The following is a 23217-nucleotide window of genomic DNA, read 5'->3' as shown; positions in this document are numbered from 1 at the left end:
TTACCTCTACCAGCCAATAGAGGGCATCATTGCGGGTTGCCAAACAGTCCGCTCGGCATAGCGAGGCTGGCACTGTGGAAAATGGCGGACTCAGCAAGTCGAGCAGCTGCTTCTGAGCCAGAAAATGTCATTTTCCTTCTCAGAGGAGAAGCAACCATAAATGATCTATAACCAGGGCAGGTTTAGGTGAAGCCTACAACAGATGGACCCAAATAAAAAATGTCATTGTATCGTATCTCAACGGCTGGAAACCTTGTTCTGCTGTTGCCACTGAAATCTCCACACACTAGATATTGCTTTGGTGTTCCATATTCGACCTTTAATGGTTTCAATGTTGCCCCTGAATCTTTGGAACAAACTCCTGATTGAGTAGTCAATCTAACTCCTTGCTAAATTTTTTATCTAAACAAAGCTGCACTTTTCCCTTCGTCTGTGGATCACTGTTAAAATGTTTTTTCATGTGTTTTAATGTGGTTGGATTGTTTGATTCTGGTGGTTGTAAAAACTTATTATGATGGCCTTTCATTTAATTTAATAGAAAAGGAGTGTTTAAAAACTCTTTCTCTTCCGGTGTTCCTCAAGGCTTAGTGCTTGGGCCCCGGCTTTAGTAAAACATCTTTGAATGGTTTCTCTTCAGATATTATTTTTGCAGGAAAGCAGAACAGCAGACTTTCATGCAGCTCCAATTCCAAACCTGAATTGCAACCAGAGGACGGATAGAAAGCATTAATTTGACCCTCTTGCCAGAATGTGTGTGTGGTCTCACCTGGCAGATCACATCCAAGAATCTCCAACCTCATGCCAATCCCTGCAGGAGACCATCGCTCGGGAAAGACTCTGATGTGCTGCGTCACAATTTCATCAAACCTGCGCACCTCGGGAGTGTCATAGTGGCTGTTCCCTTCAAAAATCTGGTAAACAAGATGGATGCATACCTTTACTTTTGTTTTTCCTCAGTGGATGATGGATTCTTTTTCTAGTAAGGGTTAAAAATACATGAGAGGGTACATTTTGGAAATGACCTTTACAAGAATCTCAAGCAGTAAAAAATTTACTCATTTTTGATTTGGTTCTTATGATAAAAACGAAGAGGGAGAAACAGTGAGCTTGTCAGTAGTCATGCAAGCGGCTAATCAGCATTGTTTTGCTTCTCAGTGTGACACGAGTGATAAAAAATAACAAGTGTGTTTCCTTTGATTTTCAAGTAATCTTTGAAGAAACTGCAGCCTCTGGCAACAAGAGAAAAGGAATACAGGTTTTATTACAATCACACCGTTAGACTGCTGTTGATTTTCATGGTTTGAAGTGTATTCTCTGTCTTTAAGAAGTGACTGAATTTAAGAAAAAATAAATCTTTGATGACTTTCCCAGGATGCTCATATAAAAAGACAGGCAGATGAGAGAGAACAGGATTGTTAACATCAGGAGAAAAATCCTCACACTCAGTAGTACTATTACAGCATTTAGACAGTTTCAGAACGGAGAATGAAGCGCCGCATCTCACGGTGCATTAGACTGCCAGCAGTGTTGAGTAGCGATGCAGAAAAGACATTTTTAATTAACACCCATGAGAGAGAAAACAGGAGATGAGCGAACAAGTGGATGAGACCAAAAGAGTTCAGGAAAAAAAAAAGGATGGAGGCAGGAGGAGAGAGGTGATTAAACCCAATTGTTTCCCAAACTGATGCTGGAATAAAGTGGAAGAATACAGAAAGTAAAGAAGAGGAGGAGAGGAGTCGGTTGGATATTGATGAAGATAGTAAATGGCCTGTATTCGTATAGCACCTTCTTAGGGCTTTACAGCCCCCCAAAGCACTTCACAACACAATCAGTAATTCACCCATTCACACACACATTCACCCTCTGGTGGGGATGAGCTATGATGTAGCCACAGCTGCTCTGGGGTGCACTGATGAGGTGAGATAAACATATAAAAATGAGTTTTTACCTTAGCAAAGCCAGTCTTGCTCTCCATAATATAATTCCAGTCTTTGCCGTTCAAACTGTGTGCGAGTTTGTACTTCCTCACAAAGGCTCTGTTCTCTGCACTCGAGCTGCCCTCCAGCCCTCTTGCACCCTGGGTAATTAAGCCACGCACCATCTTGGGAACACCGAGGTCCACCTGTCGACACCAGAAAACAAACCAATTTTTACTTTTAGAAGTTGTTTCTCAACCAGTCAGGCCTGTGAGGTGGACATTTCAGGATCCTTATGAAGCTGACTGCATTGTGGGACCATGCAGATGCTGCAGCTGCACACTACACATGCACAAAAAACAACTTATTTTAAAGGTTATGCTAAATATGCATCAGCCAAGGATGAAAAGTAAAACTACAAGCATAAAAAATCACAAATTATTGTTTTGAGTGTGTGAAATTCCTACTTCCACACTCCTCTTTCCCAATGTGAAGTGTAAACGTGTTGGCTGAAGACTCAAATCTTGAAGCTCATGAATATGGGTTTATGCACAATGGCTAATTCCCAATGGTCTTCTGGACTCGGACGCAGAAATCATGAAGAATATTGTAAAATAGGCAACAAAAAAAGTGATTTGAAGGTTGCGTACCTGCAGCCACTCCTCTCCAGCTATAGGCTGGGTCGGACTGGGATACCAGCCTGACTTGCTGGCCATCAGCCTGGCTGCCCCCATCGAGCCGTGGATGTCCCTCATAGAAGATGCAGAGATCTGGGAGTCAGGAAGCAGCCCAGACAGCATGCCCTGGAGCTCAGAGCAAGGTGCATCTGAAAAGGAGTCCAAAATGATTTTAATGGTTATTTTATAGTAAAATAGTATTTTTAACTAGTTACTCAACATATTTTCTGTCATCCAGGTGAATTATAATGGCCTTGTGTGCTAATCTAAGATTTTTAGCAACGACACACATGCTTGAGGATTTTATGTGGGTTTAAAATGTTGGAGTTTTTTGGTTTAAATATCCTCTTTTAACTTTCCAGATGCCGTTTTTGCACACGTAAAGGACCAAAATAAATTTAGTTTGCTCTATTGTTTTGAGCGTTGTCATAGCGACGATCCCTGCAACTCTGAATGTTTGATCTGTGTTTTATAGCATCGTATTTCCAACACGTTTTTACTCAAGTCTACATATTCTCTGTTCAAACGTTAAACCAGGAGGAGGGAGCCCTGGTCCTGGAGAGTCACTGTCCAGCATGTTTTAGTTGTTTCCCTGCTTCAACACCGTTGAATCACCTGTCCAGCAGCTCATCAAGCCTGTTACTCACCTGCTGATTGAAATCAGATGTGTTGAGGCAGGGAAACCTCTAAAATATGCTGGATAGCAGCTCTGTAGGACTTGAGTTTCTTTGTTAAACTAAAGAGATGTCTTTTTCCAGAGTTGAACTCAAATCTAAAATTGCTCCTTAAGGATTACACTTCCTGCTCAACCATGAATGAAACAAATTTCCAGATCTGGAAGATTTCAGAGTCTATGTCTAATCCAATCTCTGAGAAAAAAAAAATCTTGTTTAAGCTCCACAACACCTTTAGAACAGCTGACGTGTTCCACCCTTCTGTTTTTTTCTTTCACCTAGTTTGTTTCTTTTTCATCCTGCTGCTGCAAGGTTGACACATAACGTTATCAGAGCAGTCGAAGGGGGGTAAGGGGAGGGTCTGCGTGGGGAATAGAGCCTGGGATCTCCCAGAAGGAGGAACTATAAAGGAGCGTGTTGCAGATCAAAGAGATGTTGTTTATTACAGCAACAAATGAGTTTCAATCTAAGTAGCTTCAGAATAAAGCATCGTCATGAATAATGACAGAAGACAAAGCGAAAAAAAGAAACCGAGCCGTGAAATCTGAGAATTCAGAAGAGGAATGAGGGAAGTGTGAGACAAAAAAGGAGAGCTAAAGAGAGGGACAAAAGGTCAAAGTGAGATATGAACTGCAAAGAAAAGGTAGAGCAAGAAGGAGAGAGGCTGACAGTGATTGATGGTGACATTCTTCAGGTCTTTGTGGAGATGAATGTTTAATGCTGTGACGTTTGCAACACCATGCCGGTCAATAATTCATCAACAACAGCAGACTCTCGCGGCCTTCCTTAAGCTCTAGAACACTCATGAAAACTTAGCAGCTCGGAGAAAAGCGTGCAACGGCAATTGTTTTGTTTTATTTTTGCTCCAGCTGCAGCGCTCCAGCAGCCCTTTTAATTCAGGAGAGCAGTGGGAGTCCACGAGGGCACCGTCTCCTCCGGTCCCAGCAGACATGGTTGGACTCAACACACCGGCATGAGAGCTCTTACGCTTACAAACTCACACAAAGTCATGCATGCACAGGCAAAATAATCCAAGGTCTCACACATTTTCTGTCCCTGATGCTCTGGCAGTTCACACACCCACACACACACCCACACCCACACACACACACACACACACCCACACACCCACACACACACACACACACACACACACACACACACACACACACCCACACCCACACACACACACACACACACACACACACACACACACACACACACACACACACACACACACACACACACACACACTCCCACTGAGCTTTTACTGATAATCAGCTCCCACAGCAGCCATAAAGCACACCGATGGAGCTGATGCATACATGGCTGGCTGGACACGCACATGCATGCATGCGCACACACACACACACACACACACACACAAGGAATAACACAAGTAGTGAAAATAAGCAACTGATAAATAGCTGCGGTGCTAAAATGGGATTAAGGCGAGGAAGAAGCTGCTGCTGAACGAGGCAGGGGCCGGGAAGATTTAGGGAAGGTGATGAAGGGGAGAGAACGAGAGAAGGCTGGGGAGACGTGGGAATGGAAGCTGTCAGCAGAGATGGACGGTGAAGGGAGAGGGAGGAAAAAAAGACAAGAAAGTGAGAGAAAAGCAGTGCAGGAGGCATAAAAGTGTGATTTAAGTTAATGACATGTCACTGACTGACTGCTTTATTTCTGACTTTATAGGCCTGTGTGGGCATTATCACGCTGTGGAAGTGTGTTCCAGAGTGTGCTTTCCCGCATGTCTATGTGCAGCAGAAGGCTTTTAGCAGAGATGTTTGGTCTGTAAAAGTTGCTTTTTCTTTTGGAAAACATATTTTACTGCAGCAGGACACGCTGTTTCCTCCCTGTTTACCTCTAAAATACCAAACTCAGTTAGTCTTTGTGACAAAAGCCGAGCTAGTACAAACTTGTCAAGATGTTGCATGTAAAGTTTTTTTTTCAGAGCCATAATGGAAATCACAAAGTGCCAGAGAGAGAGCGAACAGGCATCAGAAAAATGCTGCATGTGCTCACAGAGCTGAGTGGTGAGGACAGTAAGGCGATATATAATGCAATTTCAGGTGTTAAAATAGGGCAAAAAATAGACTGGTGGACACAAGCACAGGCAAGAAGGCTGATGTATACCACCCTCCCTGTCTGCCATATTGTTTTGGTGTGATTGTGATTTGTGTGGGTGCTGAAATGGCCCTCCTGAAAAAAGAGCATATCTGTCCCCCTCAATGGTCGCTTCGATGGCAGCAGAGAGAGGCCTTAACCTAATAATGATACCGTGGCGCTGAGACACACACACACACACACACGTTTCAAATGGATCCAAGTCCTTACTCTTTTACCGTTTCTCCGCATGCAGACACACAAACGCAGACGGTATAATTAAGTTTGATCTATTTATAGTATTGAGCTGATTATGCTGGTTGAAATTGTGTTTGTTTGCCAGGGCTGCAGATGAAAGCTGAGAGCCCGTTACTCTCTGATGCTATCACCCACACATGACACTCTAGTATTATTCTATTAGGACCGTGTGTGCGTGTGTGTGTGTAATCTATGAGTGGGTGTAAGAGAAGGGGGATATGTATATGAAAGAGCGAGGGCAAGGGTGTGAGTGCACAAGAGTGGGTGTGTCGTGTGTGCGTGAACAAAGAAGTGGATCAAAGTACAAACAGAATTATCGTTAGATCATAGAGAAAACACAAACTTTATTTTTGCACGGCTTTTCTTTTCGAGGTCTTGTTTTCTGAGGGAGTTATTTTTGCCTTGAGCCCAAATTCTGACCTGATGCAAAAAGACGATTTCTTAAAAAAAATCTTGGCAAAAATCACTTTTTTGTATAAAGACATTTCAAGGAAAACAGAAAAAAGGACGACACACTTCCCTTACCTGTGATCTGACAGCCATAAAGCTCGAACCTCAACGCGATGCCGGTCTTCCACGTCTGAGGTCGGATTCGTACGAAGCGAGCCAGGACCGGCTGTGGGATCCGATTGAGAACGACCTCTGTGGCGTCAGCATTGGCATGGAAGACCTGATGAAAGATGATGGACATTTTATGATTCTGCTGTTTTTCCTGAGAAGGGTGGCATTTGAGCCTGAACACAGGATCTCAGTAAAGAATCAGATTTATTCATAGAAATCTTGCCACAGTCCCTAGTCTGACACATCAATCCACTTGTGACTCGGGGTAGACCGATCTATCCAGCCAATATTAACCATTTCCTATAAATCACCATCGCCAATATTCTTCCTCATCAAAGCCAATTTAAAGTCAGGCGCATCCACAGGCAGCCCCTTGCTGCTGCAGGATTTAATTTAGATGTTCATTTACGGTCCTGAACAGCATCTGCATAATAAATGCCCTAAATCTATTTTCAGCTAAAATATACGTTCATTTACCCGTTTTAAATATTTGTCTGATTAACGTTAGTTAGCAGTGCACAAAATTCAGAGTTGGTTAAAATTAGTGTTTAAAAACTGATTTTGCTTCATAAATTCCATCAACTGATTTTCTAGTGACATTTTAGCATGAAATAAAAGAGAAAATGTCGAGATATCGGCCATGAAAATCAGCAGCACATACCGGCCGTTGGCTGACCCCAACCTCATGTCAACTCACGTTGGTAGCGGCAATAGAAAAACCAATAACCGTCGACCTCTTCTTCTGACCCTAAAACCATCACATGCACAGAGAAGATGCAAACTCCACGCAGAAAAGTCTGGACTTGAACCGTGAACAACTGCAACTTGGCCAAAAAGCACCATGGTGCTTTGGTGACCAGTTTCTTTCTTTAAAGGTACTGAAAAGACTAATTTGCAGAGGTGTGGACTTGAGTCACATGACTTGGACTCAGGGACTTGGAGTCATTATTTTGATGACGTCTGACTTGACCTGATAAAATCTGTAAAGACTTATGACTTGACTCAGACTTGAATGCCAACAGACTGAAAAGACTTGTGACTTGCAAAGCAGTGACTTGGTCACACCTCTGCTAATTTGTCTGTGAACCACCAGCATTTCCACTACAGTCTAAAACTAAATAGTGCAAAAAGAGTTTGATGAATAGAAAATTGTCCTTCCTGTTGCATAGGTCACACAAAACACTCAGAAATGGTCATTCTATGAATTTTTGGAAACCTCTGGGTGGATTTTATTGTTCCTTTGAACACAGTGGATGTGAAACCGTTCACCTAGTGCATTGCATAGCGATCAACTATAATAAATCTATAATAACGATGAAATCAGAACTTAGACTAAACCAAATAAGCAAAGCATGACTTTCTCTAATTTAAGCAAAATGCAGATGTGAACCCTTTTTCCCCAGAATGTTTGAGCGCTTTCAAAAATATTTCTTTGTGTTTTGTGCAGTTCCTGCTGTGGGTTCATATCCCAACACTTCAACATTTTCTAGATTACTCTGGACTTTATGGAAGAAAAAATTGTGACCCTGCATGAAACAGTTGAACATTTTTGGGAATACAGTTTTGTTTTCGTTCTAAGCTTGGCACGAAAACACATAAATATTCTTGTTTGTGAGGTCAAAGTTTATTTTTACTGAGAAACTATAAAAGATGGGAGCAAACAAGGTTTTTCTCAGCGTTTTACACAACAACAACTCTGGATGAATTCAATTCACATGAGTTAAAAGTCACATGTGCACCACAAGAGCATTGTGTGTGTTGAGAGAGGAACGAACCCAGATGTTTACTTACACACGCCTGTGCTCAGTCTAAGGGCAAAGTGTGTGATAAATCAGAGATGCAAGTATGTGGAGAGGAATCCTCTACTAACACACACACACACACACACACACACACACACACACACACACACACACACACACACAGAGGAAAGCGTCTTTAATCCGTCACGCACACGGTGCAAAGATAAACATTCTCTGTCACCCCCCAGTGCACAAACAGACACCACATCCAGACACAATGGCTCCTCATTCTCACTGACATTTTCTACACACTGCCCTCGGAGCCACTGCACTCCCCACCACGTGCACACAAAACACACACAGAAAATGATTTCCTCTGAAAACACACACAAATACAGATAAAAGGAAATTGAATTCAAGTGCACATGACCAGGAGCACTTCTTTTTTTTTCGTCTCTTGACATCTAGACTTCATATCTCTGTCTGTTTGACAGAGTGTCATGTCTTCCTCCCTCTGTCATCTCTGCTGAGCTCTCGGCTGGAAAACACAGCTGGGCTCCGGCTTTTCTCCCCATCTCTTTGCTTCCTTTCCTCTGAGTTGTTCCTTTCCACATTTCTATCTTCCCTCCCTGCCCCGCTGCCATGATGATACACTGCTGTAAAATTTAGTAGGAGTGAAATGCCACTTTGTTCTATTCCATTTGTGCTGATGACTCTAAATGGTGGGGTTTTTAAAGAGAACAGTGAGCGTTGTTCAACTGAGCCAAAGGCCATTTGATTACTTGCTTGGTTACGTGTTTATAGGGGTACATTTATGTCTTTAAGCTTGTTATTTTCATCCTGTTTGAATCAGCTAAACAAGAACAAACAGGGGTGATAAATGAATAAGGGGAGCCTCTGACTTTCAAGCTGCTGTGCCAGCTGGGAATTGAACCCATGACCCACTGGGTGAGTAACACAAAGTCACCTCCTGCGACCTCACGTCCCCACAAAGGCCTTCATACCAGGATCCGTGACCACATAAATGATGGAAAATCGCCTAAAGGCCCTGCAAGAATTAATGGGATTGTGGTACAGACTGTAATTACAAGTGTGAGTGTGTCAGTGTGTGCCCATGTGTAAAAGTGTAATTATGAAGTCTCACTCTGAGGAGTTTAGGGCTGCTGGGTGCTTTCTGATTTCCCCTGGTGCATGCTGAAACATTCCCCCTGCGCACAAACATCCGTGCTCATGGAGTGTGTTACAGTACAAGCTCATTTAAGGAGTGTGCGCTTTTTCAGAGAAGTGCAGCATGCAGAGGATTAGTGTGCATGGTAGTAGGCCTCTGAGCACTTTAGAAATCTTAAGCTTCTACATGAGTCTGGAGATCCTTTTTTTTCTGAATCCAGAAAAACAAACATCATGGATCATTTCCTACTCCAAACAAACTATGGAACAAGAACTGGAAATCGATTGTTGTCTATCATGCATCAGTTTGAATTAACACAACATAATTTCACCCAAGGACATCTAATCTTAGCATGCTGCGACTCTGATTTAACGCCATTAACTCTGTGACAGTGGCAGAAAATCACAACTCGTGTGTGTCTTCCCTGTGGCCTAATGTGTGCCTCTCTAGAAATGCAACAACAGAGAAACGAGCCTCAACTGTAACTGGTGTAAACTACAGAGGCAATCCTTTGGCTCACACATAAAACCGTCTTAAATGTATTAAAGTCCAGGGGTCTCATTTATCAAACATTGCGTAGAATCGTACTAAAACCGTAATTAAGCTCTGCAAAAAATTTTTTACTTACGCCAAGTAGGTTTGTGATCTATCAAACATGGAGTACGCACAGCTGCACACAATCTCCGCTTCATAAATCAGAAATGATCTAAATGTTTCTCAGCAGCAGCTTTTAGTCACATCCCGCCCTCACCACGCCCACTTACTGCCATAAATGGTCACTGCAACGTGCCTTGTGGACCTCATGCACATACATAGGCCGGCTGTTGCAGCGCTCCGCCAATGACATGGCGACCGTAGATCAAGGCAGATCAAGGAAGCACAATTTCACAGAAGCAGAAATTGAGGTACTTGTGGGTGAGGTGGAGAAATGAAAGGAAGTGCTTTTGCAAAACAAATAAGAGAAAATCCACGGAGTGGCACAGCGTTACTGAAGCCGTCAATGTTGTGAATTGTTCAGAGATCTGTGGCAGATGTACAAAAAGGATCCATTCGGGATTCGATCCCCAGACTCCCAGGTGAAAGTCACGCGTGCTAACCAGTTAGCCAAACAGAGATCTCCCTTGTTAAAGTAGCCAGGGCGCATGATCAATCGGGTCACAGTGACAGGACACACACTGTCACAGACGCATGACATTCTGTCTCAATCTGTCCCCCTGCTGATATTCTGCATTGCGTATTCTGCGCTTCAGGCTGTGTGTGTGTGTGTTTGTGTGTGTGTGTGTGCGTGTGCGTGTGTGTGGGTGTATGTGTGCGCGCACATGTGTGTGTGTGTGTGTGTGTGTGTGTGTGTGTGTGTGTGTGTGTGTGTGTGTGGATGGTCTTGTTCTGTGTGAAAATGAAGCGGTACAAGTGATAATGCTGCAGGATTACATAATTGTATCCTTCTCAGCAGCAGCACTGCAGGTGCTCTCCATGTCCAAAATGTGTGTAAGCCAGGTCCTTAGTCAACTTAAAGTTGTGCAAATTTTTCCGCTAAGTTTTCTTTCATTAATCCCAAAGTTTGCGTGTAAAGTTGCTTACGCAGTTTTCCGACCCCTTTTGTGCGTAAGCAGGCTTGATAAATGAGACCCCAGGTGATGTTTGGTAACCCTAACCCTAACCAGTTGGCATGGTGTTCTTGTCTGTGTTTCATTTAGAAACAGTCCAAAGATGGTGGAATGGCCTACACTCAACACTCGCACTTGCACCCTTCAACTGCACGTTCCTGGCCATGGGTGCGAGTGCGTAGGGTGTTCTGATTCTCAAGTGCAGAAGTTGGCCACGCCCCCATTGCACCCTTAATCTGCACTTCAGCCAAGTCTGCAGCGATGCGAACCTCGGGCAAGGGCATTACCCACAAGTCATTGCTGCAGGAAAAAAGGCTCAAGTTCCTTTTCCAAAAATATAAATTTTCTAATGAAATTAGTTAATTTTAGGATGATTAGTTGACGCTCTAAAACTTTTAGACAAAGCAGCAATAAATGTAAATTCATTTCAAATTACTGTTTGGCTGTTTGTTTAAAAGATGTTAATAAAGGTTTTTGAAAAAAGTTTCACAGCGACCAGCATCCCGGCATGCGTTGCGATTGATGACGCAATGCACCCTGTTTCAATTCCAATTATTTGCACACTTGTGTGCAATGCCCTGGAAGCCTTACAGCACACTTTCTCCAAATGAACTGTGCTGAAGTCCGCAGGGCGCAGTGCGAGTATTGAGATTGGGCCTAACACTTGCACCCTTTATTTGTACTTTGCTAAAGTCTGCATCAATGCGGACTTTGGTAAAGGGTATTACCCACAATCCATTGATGCGTGGGAATTTCGAGAAAGCAGAGTAATGGTTTATATGCTTTTTCTGAAAATATTTATTTGAGTATAATTGATTATTTTGTGTGTGTGTGTGTGTATATATATATATATATATATATATATATATATATATATATATATATTACAATCAAATACTTCTCTGTTTGAAAGATGCAATATGTAGGAGCCATATGTGTCATTTCTTTTTGTGCGCTTGAGAGGAGGCTTGGCCTCATATTATTGGTTAATTGCTTGTGGAAGCACCAGCCTACTTAAGCCAACACAGATTGGACTCGGGTGGCTGGATGGGACAAACAGTTTTGTACTGTGTGGCGAGGACTGTGGCTGTATGTAAAGGACTCTGCGGACTGTCATTGGGGCAAGTAACACATTCACTGCAAACCAATTTTACTGCTGTAAATGGATCCTGGACATTCTGGAACAAGACAAATAATAAACATCATCAGAAATAAACTCAAGCTGCATTTCTTAAAGCACACGTAAAGACCACCCGCAACAGCTACCAGGTAGTGCCAGTGTATAGGGCAATGGCGCTACACTTCAAGGTAAAAAAAAACTGTCCCATCGGCGAAGGAAGGTTGGCGTCCTCTGCAATCAAGAGACGTAATTGGATCAGCTGTTTCCTGATCACGGGAGGAACCGCGCACTTCAACGGCGCGTCTGGAAGAAGCACGGAGGGTCGAGCTGTCATTGGGACAGAAGGCGTTTCTGCGTGGGATCTGGCTGTCCTTCCCTGCAGCACATCAGCAGACAGCGGCGGGCGTTCTGTCATTGGGGCAGAGGTGTCTTTGTTGGATCAGCTGTGCGGCCTCGTCGCTGAAGGGTCAGCACGCATCAGAGAGCGGTACGCATCTGAAGGATCGTTGCTGGAGCGGCGGGCGGCAAACCAGCGCACATCAAGGAAGCAGCACAGCGCAAAAGGTGGCACGCGGCGGAAGAACGGCGGGCGTTCTGCCACTGGGGCAGACGTTTCAGCGTTGGATCCGCTGAGCGACCTCATCGCTGGAGCAGCGGTGCGCGGCAGAAAGAGCGACTCGCAGCAGGAGCACCGCTCGTCAGAGGGGCGGCAGGCATCCTGTCATTGGGGCAGGAGACTTCAGCGTTGGATCCGCTGAGTGACCTCAACGCTGGAGCGGCGGCGCGCAGCGGAAGGAGCAGCAAGCGTCCTGCCATTGGGGCAGGCGTCTGGCGACCTCAACGCTAGAGCAGCAGCGCGCAGTGGAAGGAGTAGCTCACTGCTGAAGAGGAGGTGCGCATCGAAGGAGCGTCATCGCAGTGGAGGAGCAACAGTGCGGTAAAAGTACATTGAAGCACAAGAGGTAACCTCGAACACTGGGCTTAGCCATTAAGGAATAAAAACAGTGACTTGTGAAGGTGAAATTTCTTAAGGGTTTTGTTTTGGACAAAGGTTTAAGACGTTCCACTTGTCATGGCAGAAGAGGAAAATGTTGGTGTTGAGCTCCAAGGTGAACAGAACTTTGCTTTGGGTTATAGATCAGCTGAAAAAAGGGAAGTTAAATTAACAGCCAAAGCTTTGGTCATGAAGATTGGTAACTTAGAAGAAGAAAGGAAGAAAAAGCTAAATAAGCTTAGCAAACTAAGACAAAACATCAACTTACGGAAAAATGAACAGTGTTTAAATGAAGTTGATTCTGAGTATAAACAGTTTTTGAGTTTGCATGACGAGACATTAGAGACTCATAACAAGTTGATAACTTTATTGCCTGCAGAAGAAGCACAAAAGCATGAAACATGGTACCAAGCTAAAATGTTGGATGTTAAAGATTTCATGTGTGCTACTGAGACCTGGTTGGCTTCACAAAGAGCAGAGGAAGATGAGCCACATATTGAACCACAGGACAGCATTTCTAATGTTGAATCAAGAGGCTCACCGAGTAAAAAAGGTTCTTTATTTACTACAATTAGTAAGTCTTCCATATCTTCTGCAAGACTAAAGGCTGAAGCAGAAAAGGCTGCATTAGTAGCATATGCTGCAGCTTTAAAGGAGAAGCATGCTCTCGAAGAACAAGAACATTTGTTGAAGCAGGCTCATGAAGAACAAGAACGTTTACTTAAAAGGAAAAAGGAACAATTAGAATTGAGCACCAAAATTGCTGCTGCTAACGCTAGACTTTCTGTGCTAGAGGGTACTAAAAGTAGTGCATCGGTCTCCCGGTGTTCAGATGGCATGGAGTCATACATAAGAACGGGTACAAAACCCAAAGTGAAAGATCTTCAACTGCAAGAATCAGAGGCGTCGTTTAAGCAAACTGCAAAGGTGTCAGATTGGAGAAATCCATACCAGCATCCGTACCTGTCTCAGTTGATTTAGACCACACGGAGACTGGAGTCTTTCTTCCACCAAGCCAGTCCCTCACTTTGCAAGGATTAAAACCTGCAGCTAAAGAACCAAATGTTACACTTGCAGCACAAGGCAGCAAGAACTTATCCCACGGAGAACTGGAAGTTGGAAACGTGTACAGTCTATTAAAACAACAAAATGAGATCACATCCGTTTTGGTTCAAATGCAAACAAGCTCAATTACTGCCAAGTAGAGAAATCCCAGTCTACGATGGTAATCCACTGCAGTTCAATTCCTTTATCAAGGCTTTTGAACATTGTGTAGAATCAAAAACTAGCAACAAAGGGGACTGTTTGTACTATTTGGAACAATACACTAGGGGGCAGCCTAGGGACTTGGTTCGTAGTTGTCTTCATTTAACAGCAGACAGAGGGTACGTGTTAGCCAGAAAGCTACTTAAAGAGCATTTTGGGAACGAGCACAAGGTAACTGCAGCTTACATGGACAAGGTGTCTGACTGGCCAAACATCAAGGCAGAAGACTCCGCAGCTCTAAAGAAATATGGTCTGTTCTTACGACCAAAGGTGAAAGAAAAGCCTGCTACCAAAAGAGGAATGCTGTCAGCAGTCAGCTCAGTGGAAATTTTAACAGATTTCCAAATCGGCAGGTGCCTTAAGCCAGAAGGGTTCAAAAGGGTAATCAGCGCACAAATGCATCACTTCTCTGATGCAAGCGAAAGTGGGTACAGTACAGCTACTTACCTCAGACTCAAAAACGACAAGGAAGAGATACATGTTTCATTTCTATTTTGCAAGACTAGAGTAGCCCCATTGAAACCAGTTAGAGAAAAAAGAAAAAAGAAAAGAAGAAAAACAAGGAAAAAAAAGAAAAAAAAAGGATGGATCAGGGAATACTTGCCACTATTACAGGAAAAACAAAAAAGGAAAAAAGGGTTAGAAGTGGGAGACATAGCTATGGTTATGGACTACACCACTCCTAGAGGATCATGGGTGTTAGGGAAAGTCCTTAAAACGTTTCCTGACAAGAAGGGCTTGGTTTGAGTGGTTCGCCTTCGAAAGACGAATAACTAAACTATGTTTAGTGTGTGAAGAGGAAGATTAGGTTTCAGAAAGGTATTACGGGCCTTTTGGTTTATCTTTTTATTGTGTATTGGTTTTTTTTGTGTTTATAATGGCTCCTGTAATTTAAGTTATTGTAATTGCTTTGTCTTCTGCCATGCGCAATTAGGGGCCGGCGTGCAGGAGCCATATGTGTCATTTCTTTTTGTGCGCTTGAGAGGAGGCTTGGCCTCATATTATTGGTTAATTGCTTGTGGAAGCACCAGCCTACTTAAGCCAACACAGATTGGACTCAGGTGTGACTGGATGGGACAAACAGTTTTTTACTGTGTGGCAAGGACTGTGGCTGTATGTAAAGGACTCTGCGGACTGTCATTGGGGCAAGTAACACATTCACTGCAAACCAATTTTACTGCTGTAAATGGATCCTGGACATTCTGGAACAAGACAAATAATAAACATCATCAGAAATAAACTCAAGCTGCATTTCTTAAAGCACACGTAAAGACCACCCGCAACAGCTACAAGGTAGTGCCAGTGTATAGGGCAATGGCGCTACACAATATATGTCAATAAGTATCGTTAACTGATGAAGGTGCTGGTACGTATTTTTGGATGTGACATCCCAGTAATTTAATCACTTGTTCAGTCTAATTTTACAGACTGCAGAGTCAACAATCAAATGTTGGGATTAAAATGGAAAAGATCATTTTTCCTCTGTCAGCCAGGAAAAGATAATTTTTTGGAATGTCTATGGAAAATCAGTTTTCAATTTTAGAACCAAATTTGGATCATTTTCTCTTTTACAGAAAATGAAAGAAGTTCATTTTAAAATGAAGATTTAATGTCTACAGCAATAATTGCAAATTTTGTCAAATAACTTAGTTTGAAAATTGTTAATAAAGAATTTTTTTAAGTAACACAAACAGCACCAGCATCCTGGCATGAGTCACAGTCGATTCACTGTGCCAATTGTGTAATTATTTGCACACGTGTGTACCACAAACTCACAGCCTTACTGCGCTTTGGACCGTAGGGTGCATTGTTGGTACTGGGATTGGACCAATGAATGGCTGATCTTGATGGGGAGTGTGTGCATGTCTGTTTGCCTTGTAATGGATGGGTGATTGTTCAGGATGTCCTGTATCCTGTGATAAGCCTGCAAGATCCTGAATTATATTAAGTAAATATTAAAAATGAGATAAAGAGCTTTTGTTTTAAAACACTTTAATTTAAAAAAGGCTTTGAAATATTATTTTCTTATTGTTTCATTTTGACATATTTGGTCAAATGCTAAATGGGTTCATGTTGCATACGTGACTAATCTCCACCATTGCTTGAGAACAGAGAACATAATATGTTGAACACAACCCTAACACTCTATAAATGAGGTTGGTCAGTTTTATTAATAGTCTACCCAAACAATGTGGATTCTTCCTGTGGTCTAAGATTGCAAAAAACAACCGGAAGGTTAAATGTTTGCAATCGAACATAACATTTTATGAGACTTTGAGTTCATTACCTTTAAGGTATTGACAGAAAAAAAATAACACACCACCCACAAAATAAAGGACTCCTTTGTTAGGTGGCAAGAAAAAGTACGGTGATGATTAGTGCACACTTTAGTTCACAGGTGAATTTTGATGAAACGCTAAATGGTGGTGTCTCTGGCCACAACTGTTCCACAACTCAAGAGTTACTTATCTTAGATTGGTCGGTGTGAATCAAGAGGAGATCGGGCTTTTTCAGTCCTGGCACTCAAGTTGTGGAATGTTAAATTCTGTTAGACAAGCTCCAAAACTTGATATTTTTAAATTTAAAAATGAAATGTATTCTTTTATGTCTTTTCAGACAAATGTCACCAGAAATATGCTGGTGGACCATTTCAAAGTCGCATAAAGGTCATTAAAATTCCACAAAGTCTTTACCACGCAATGTTAAATGATGCAAAGCAATCCAACAAATTAGTACCTTTAGAAGTAAATTTACCAATTATTCTTAAAATGACACTAAGCAACTTTTTCATATTTTAAAACTGCTTACCTGAGCCAGTAAGTGTTAAAATGGCCCTGTACAGGGTTAATGAAATGCCACTCAGACCTCACTGCCTTCTGTGGCCAGAATTAGCAACTTCAGAGTGCCGGTCCACTTTGGTGGACTTAGAAAAAAATTGAGTTGAAATGACACTGCAGTCTGCCTCCAGCAGGTTCCCTGCATATTTTTGATCATGAACACAACTGATCTGTAGTGGTGAATCACTCTTGTAGACACTAAGGAAGACTGGGGAGACATTGTTAGATTACAGTGTTAAGAGGACGAACACACAGCGAGGAGATAAGTTTTGCATTCGGTTCTACTAAACGGACACTTGGGGGTGCTAAAAACAAGCCAAAACTGCCTAGTCTCCCTTTGACATTTAAACAATATGCCTAAATATCAGTTTGCGAATGCCAAAAAAAGAAAAGAAATAAATAAACCCATCTCATGTTCCATTGCTCTTTAATTTTTTGTTTTCCTGCTGTCTTTGAAATCCTGAGTGTTTAAAAGTTTCTGAAAGTTTCATGAAACCATCACAAAGAGCAGTAATCCACATTTGGATTGAGTAGCTCAAGCAGTAAGCAAACTGGTTAGACATGTAGCAGGTGCAGGTTCAAATTCAACAGTTCAATTTGTTTTCATTCAAAAATCTGAAAATTGGAACGTGTAAGTGTCTGATAGTGAAATAAAAATCACGGAAGGATTTTCAAAAATGTGTTTGTGAGAACTTGAAATGTCTGGAGCAGCAACAGAAAGATCGACGAATAACTTAGGAACACTTGATTTTGAGAAAATGAAACGCCCTAAAATGTGACCTACCATGTGCGTAGCTCAGACTGTAAGGTGCTGGTTTAGTATTCAAAAGGTTCAGGGTTCACCATTGTCTTTTAGACTTTCTGTGAATTTATAAGAAGATGAAAAGCTCTAAAACCATAACTATTTATTACTTTGGTTAGCTCAGTCTGTAATGCATTGGTTTAGAGTACAGTAGGTTCAATGTTCAATCCCAGGCACAGTGACTGTTTTAAACCTCAGGTTAGCTCTTTAGAATCTGAAAAGCTCTAAAGTACTGACTGGAACGGCACCATGGCTGAAATGACTATAGTTAACCAATTAAGTTACTTGGCAGGCCAACTGAAGTTATGCGGCCGCTTAATTAGTTTGGCCCACATATGTGGCCAAGTTACTTGACTGGCTGACTTCTGTTACTTGGCCACATAAGTGACTTAGTAAAGTAAATTAATAGGCCAAGTAACTTGACTGGCCAACTTAAGTTACATGGCCTACTTATCATGGCCAAGTAACAGAGGTCAGCCAGCCAAACTAATTAAGTGGCCACATAACTTTTGCATGAAAATTTGTATATGGCAATTATCGCTAACAAAGTGCTCTTCAGTTGACAGATCCAGTTTGCCAGTCAAGTAACTTAACTGGTTAACTAAGGTCACCTCAGCCGTTCCAGTCAACATAACCCCCCGCATTTATCTCTCAGAAACTCAGAGAGGGAATGAGGCCCCCTTCCCATTTCCTTTCAGAGTAGTCACATTGATCCAGGACTAGTTAGTCTCCAGCGGGATTCGAACCAGTTGCTGCACCATTGGTGACTTATGAACGCGAACTATCCCACTGCGCCACCAGAACCCTTCACACTTTGAGATTTTCTCCTGGGATGTTTGAAGTTCTATAAACATCTTTTGTACATTCTTGCTGTGTTTGTCTTCAAATTCCATTTTTGGTTCTTATTTTAAACACGGATGAGGTTTTTCTGTACCTTGCTGACGTCAGCTCTGAAGATGTTTGCAGCTGCAAACGAAACGTCAGCAAGGTAAAGAAAAACCTCATCCGTGTTTAAAATAAGAACCAAAAATGGAATTTGAAGTTCTAATTCTTAGCTTCTGTTCTTAAAGGACAGTCAGAGACTACATTTGACCTTACAATTTGTACAAAGCAAGCTTCTCATGAAACTCCTGGGATTGAAACCAGAAACTTCTGCACACCATACCAATGCTTTACACTCTGAGCCATACAAGGGGGTACAAGTCAGTTGGATTTTACAACTTTTCATCATCTTGTGATCTCAAAGAAAGTCTAAAAACAAATTGTGCCAGAAGTGAACACTGAACATTCTGATTACCAAATGTCATGCCTAGCAGTTCGAGCTGTACTGGGAGACTCTTGTTGGAAGTATTTTAGGATGTTTTTGGTTCTAAAGAACTAACCTGAAGGAAAAAACAAACAGTCTTTTGTTGATTGAACCCTGAACCTTCCGCACACCAATGCAACTCATTACATATTGAACTACACAAGCAGAAACTGGTAGATTTGATTTTGGAGCTTTTCTTTTTTTAAAATAAATTTTTACTGGGACTGATCTCAGAACCTCCAGCACAACAATCCAACACCTTTCAAACGGAGCTACTGCAGATGTAATGTGTCTTGAAATCAGAAGATTCTGGACTAAAAGTGTCTTAACCATGAAGCTATTCCAATATCCAGATCTCCAAACATCTCACTGGTGGTATGCTGGTAAAACTTAATGAAGCTTTAGCTTTATAAAGACTGAATATGGTTTTTAAATTTAGTAAATTAAAAATAAAAAATAAACCTTGTTTTTAAGATTTTGGACTTGAACTTTGGCTGCATAGCAATGAAGTGGTAAGTACTGTTGCTTTGCAACAAGTGGGTCAAAAGTTCAAATCCCAATTTGGGGTATTTCTGCATGGAAATTGCATGGTCTCCTTGTGAATGCATGGGTTTGCTCTGGGTACTCTGGCTTCCTTCCACTGTTAAAAAAATACCTGCCAGGTTGAGTGATTTCTCCAAAATGTACGTATGTGTGAGTGTGTGCTTGAATGGGTGTTTGTCTTCTTGTGTGTTGTATTTGTACAGCACCTTCCCAGGGTTCTACACCTCACTACACAATTGGTCATTCACACACGTGAGACTTTTGCATGAAAATTTGTATATGGAAATTATTGCTAACAAAGTTGTAAGTTTGCTGCATTTTTCATACAATTATCTAAAACAGCAAAAATGCTTGGAGTGCTTCTTCGGTGTAAAACAGCATAAATACCTCCAGTGCTCTTCATTTGACAGATCCAGTTATATCTTCAGAATAAAGGGGTCTGAGCCACTCAGGAGGATGAAAATGATTTAAAGCCTTTATTATTCCATGGCTAATAGAATAAAAATATGTCAAATCGTTTTAAACGTTCTCGCCTTTATGACGAAGATCAGTTCGGCTGAAACTAGTTGACATGATTTTTACTCAATTTGGACAATGGGCTGAACCTCATCGGACAAACCAAACGGTGTACACACATAAAAGAATAAATTAAAATAACAATGAGCTCTGCGAGGACCAACAGAGCAAGACATAAAAACAAATAAAGACACATCGATCAGATAACAGGATGAAAGGTAGCTCCGTTGTCCAAAATGTAACCAGAAAGTACGGCGAGGAAACGCCAGGAGTCCTCATCCAAAACTTAACAAAAGTGAGGGTGCTTGTCTGAACTTCAACTCAAAATGTTTATTTATAGAGCGCTTTACAGGCGCAAAAATTACACCAAAGTGGCATACAGAAAATAAAATTAAACAGAATAAACAGAAGTAAAAGAAACTAAAACACAATAAAAACAAAAAATGGTTAAAAACAGGGAAAGAAACGGTGAGAAGTAAAGGCCAAGTCACATAGAAACGTCTTCAGCCCATGGATGTAATTTTTTGGGGGGGGGGGGGGGGGGGACATGTCCCCCTCACTTTTTCCAAAGTCAAGTTTTGACCCCTGCACTTTTTACCATCCAAAAACCATATTACTTTATATTAAATTGACATTGGTTGAGCTCGGAAAACAACCTTTTGTGTTGAAGCCTGTAAAGATCCCCCCCCCCCCCCCGTGTCCCCTGCACTTCTAAAGTGAAAATTACATCCATGCTTCAGCCTAACTTTAAAACTGCCACCGAAGTGGAAGCCCTTGCAGAGAACGGTAGCTCAGTCCAGAGCTTTGGACCTGCAGAGAAAGCTCTGTCACCTCTTGTCTTAAACTTGAGTAGAAGTTCATTCCACAGCTTAGAGGCCAAGATCGTGAAAAACCTGCCTCCTTTAGTCGTGCATTTCACACGTGGAACAACTAGAACGTTTTGCTGCGACGACCTGCATGCACATGAAGGGTGTCTCGAGTAACTAGGTCAGACAGATAGGCAGGAGCATTAAAAATAAAGACAAACATCTTAAATCTTACTCTATGACAAAATGGGAGCCAATGTAAAGTGGTGAAAACTGGCGTCATACTGTATGTTCCTGCATTCTGGTGCCTTTCAGAAATCTAGAAGCTAAATTCTTGGCAAACTGGAGCTGCAGCCTGGCTAACCCCTGAAAAAAGGAGTTGCAGTAGATCAAGTGTGAATTAATAAAAGCATGGTCTACCGTCTTCAAGTCTGTATGTTACAGTAGCAGCTTGATCCTGGACAGGCAACGAGGATGGAATAAACATGAGCGCACCACCAGGTTTATACGACTCTAAGTGCCGTGTCCTGGGTTAGTGAAAACTGTCCCTATTTTATAAGAAAACCTGTTGCAAAAGTTGTTACAGTGACATTTCCAGCCACACAAGACCAAAAACCCTGTGACTCTAGCAAGGAAACCGCGAACCCTACCAGGTATTCCATTTTTTAACCACCAAGCCGATCCTATTCACAATTTGTCACAGTTGCATCCCGTTGAGACACTGGCTTAAAATATCCCAGGTGTTTATCCATTCATACTAAGAAAACATCTTGTTTTCCTGAAACAGATCCCAGGTTGCAGTTCTGCAAAAAGAATCCACAGAGAGAAGGTGTAAGAGGATATGTAGTCCCCCAGAGGTCTCTACGCCTGAATTCACTTTTAACTGTCTGTTTCTAAAAGGCTTTGGTAACAGTTAGCTAATGGGCTTCACCTAGCCCAGCTTAGGTCAGTGTCTGCATTTATAAAGAGTCTGACATTTCAGGAGACACCAGGAGAGGTTTAACACAAGTAAAAACATTGTTTCACAAGAAGCAAGTACCAGTTTCCTCCAAGAATGTGAAGATTTTGATTCTGGCTTGCAGGCATTTAGACACTAAAGGTGTCTACAAAGAAAAAATGCATTCTACTCACGGGACAGAGAACAGGTTAGTGTGTGCACGTGCACATGTGTGTGTGTGTGTGTGTGTGTGTGTGTGTAGTTGTACGTCTGCAGAACCACAGCCAGTCAACCACAGAAGGACCTATTTAATTATGCAAATATGCGTGCTGACTGTGTGTGTGTGTCAAGTACAGTCTATGGTGTCAAGTAATAAGAAAAGTAAAACACCCCACCCTTGTCCTCCCATTTCATCACACACACACACACACACACACACGCACGCACGCACGCGCGCGCGCACACACACACACACACACCTGAAACCAGCTGTCTACCGGCAGTCTACCTCCCTAAACTTCCTGACGTGCTTGTGTGTGTGTGTGTGTGTGTGTGTGTGTGTGTGTGTGTGTGTGTGTGTGTGTGTGTGTGTGTGTGTGTGTACATAATGCCCACCTCTTACAGCCCAAATGCCTCATGGCACCTTTGTAATATCTCCCTTTGTCGCCTTTGCTCTCAGCTTTTCTGTCTCCATTTGTCACAAACTCGTTTCTCCATCTCTCCTTTGACCTCCCTCCCCTTTTTCTTCCTTCCTCTCACCTTAAAGTCATTCTCTCCTCCTTGTTCTGTCGTTTTATTTTCTTTCCCCTTCTTGACATGCTTCCAGGCAGTGTTGCTGAAACTTCGGATCTATCCAGAGGGATTTATGGTCAACACCCTTGTCTGCTTTTCTCATTATTCCCCTTCTCCTTCTTGCCTCCTTTCATCCATCCATCCTTCTCTCTTTTGCTTGGGTATTCCCTCATGAACACTTCTTCCCCCTTTCAGCCGCCTTCATTCATTCACCTCTCCCCCAATGAACCTTACATTTCTCTCTCTGGATTCCCTCTCTCTCTTTTCACTGCTCAGCTTTTCCTCTCGTTCATGCTCGACAGCTCAACGTTAGCTTGTTTTTATTTTCCTTTCTTTTGTTTTAACAAATTCCCTCTATGTGTTCCTGATATTGCAGCACCTCTCCCTCCCTCCTCAAGCTGTTATTCCCCATCCAACCTCCTCCCTGCTGATTAAAGTGGGACTTCTGGCGGAGGTCCAGTGTTGAAACGATCACGGACAGGTTTGCCTCCAGCAGTTCGGGGGTGAGCTACACCATGACAGTGCAGTCATGTCAAACTTTAATAAAAAGTCTCCACAGAAGGTCTCAAACTATTTAAGATCCTGGCTG

General features: G+C 42.3%; 1 protein-coding gene across 4 annotated transcripts in view; it reads right to left on the bottom strand.

Moving 5' to 3' along the window:
* LOC107390185 (neuropilin-2) overlaps nucleotides 1-23217 on the bottom strand; it is a 113787-nt gene that overhangs the window by 34239 nt on the left and 56331 nt on the right. For all 4 annotated transcript variants that reach the window (XM_015966754.3, XM_015966755.3, XM_070543936.1 and 1 more), the window contains exons 8-11: nucleotides 6157-6301; nucleotides 2567-2742; nucleotides 1949-2122; nucleotides 767-911 (exon numbers count right to left, since the gene is read on the bottom strand). In XM_015966754.3, coding sequence (XP_015822240.1) covers nucleotides 767-911; nucleotides 1949-2122; nucleotides 2567-2742; nucleotides 6157-6301 — 640 coding nt within the window. The remainder of the gene's footprint in view (nucleotides 1-766; nucleotides 912-1948; nucleotides 2123-2566; nucleotides 2743-6156; nucleotides 6302-23217) is intronic.

The sequence above is a fragment of the Nothobranchius furzeri genome, chromosome 14 (assembly GCF_043380555.1).
Source record: "Nothobranchius furzeri strain GRZ-AD chromosome 14, NfurGRZ-RIMD1, whole genome shotgun sequence".
Lineage (NCBI taxonomy): Eukaryota > Metazoa > Chordata > Actinopteri > Cyprinodontiformes > Nothobranchiidae > Nothobranchius > Nothobranchius furzeri.
Note: the sequence above shows the minus strand (reverse complement) of the source record. Positions and strands in the feature narration are given on the sequence as shown.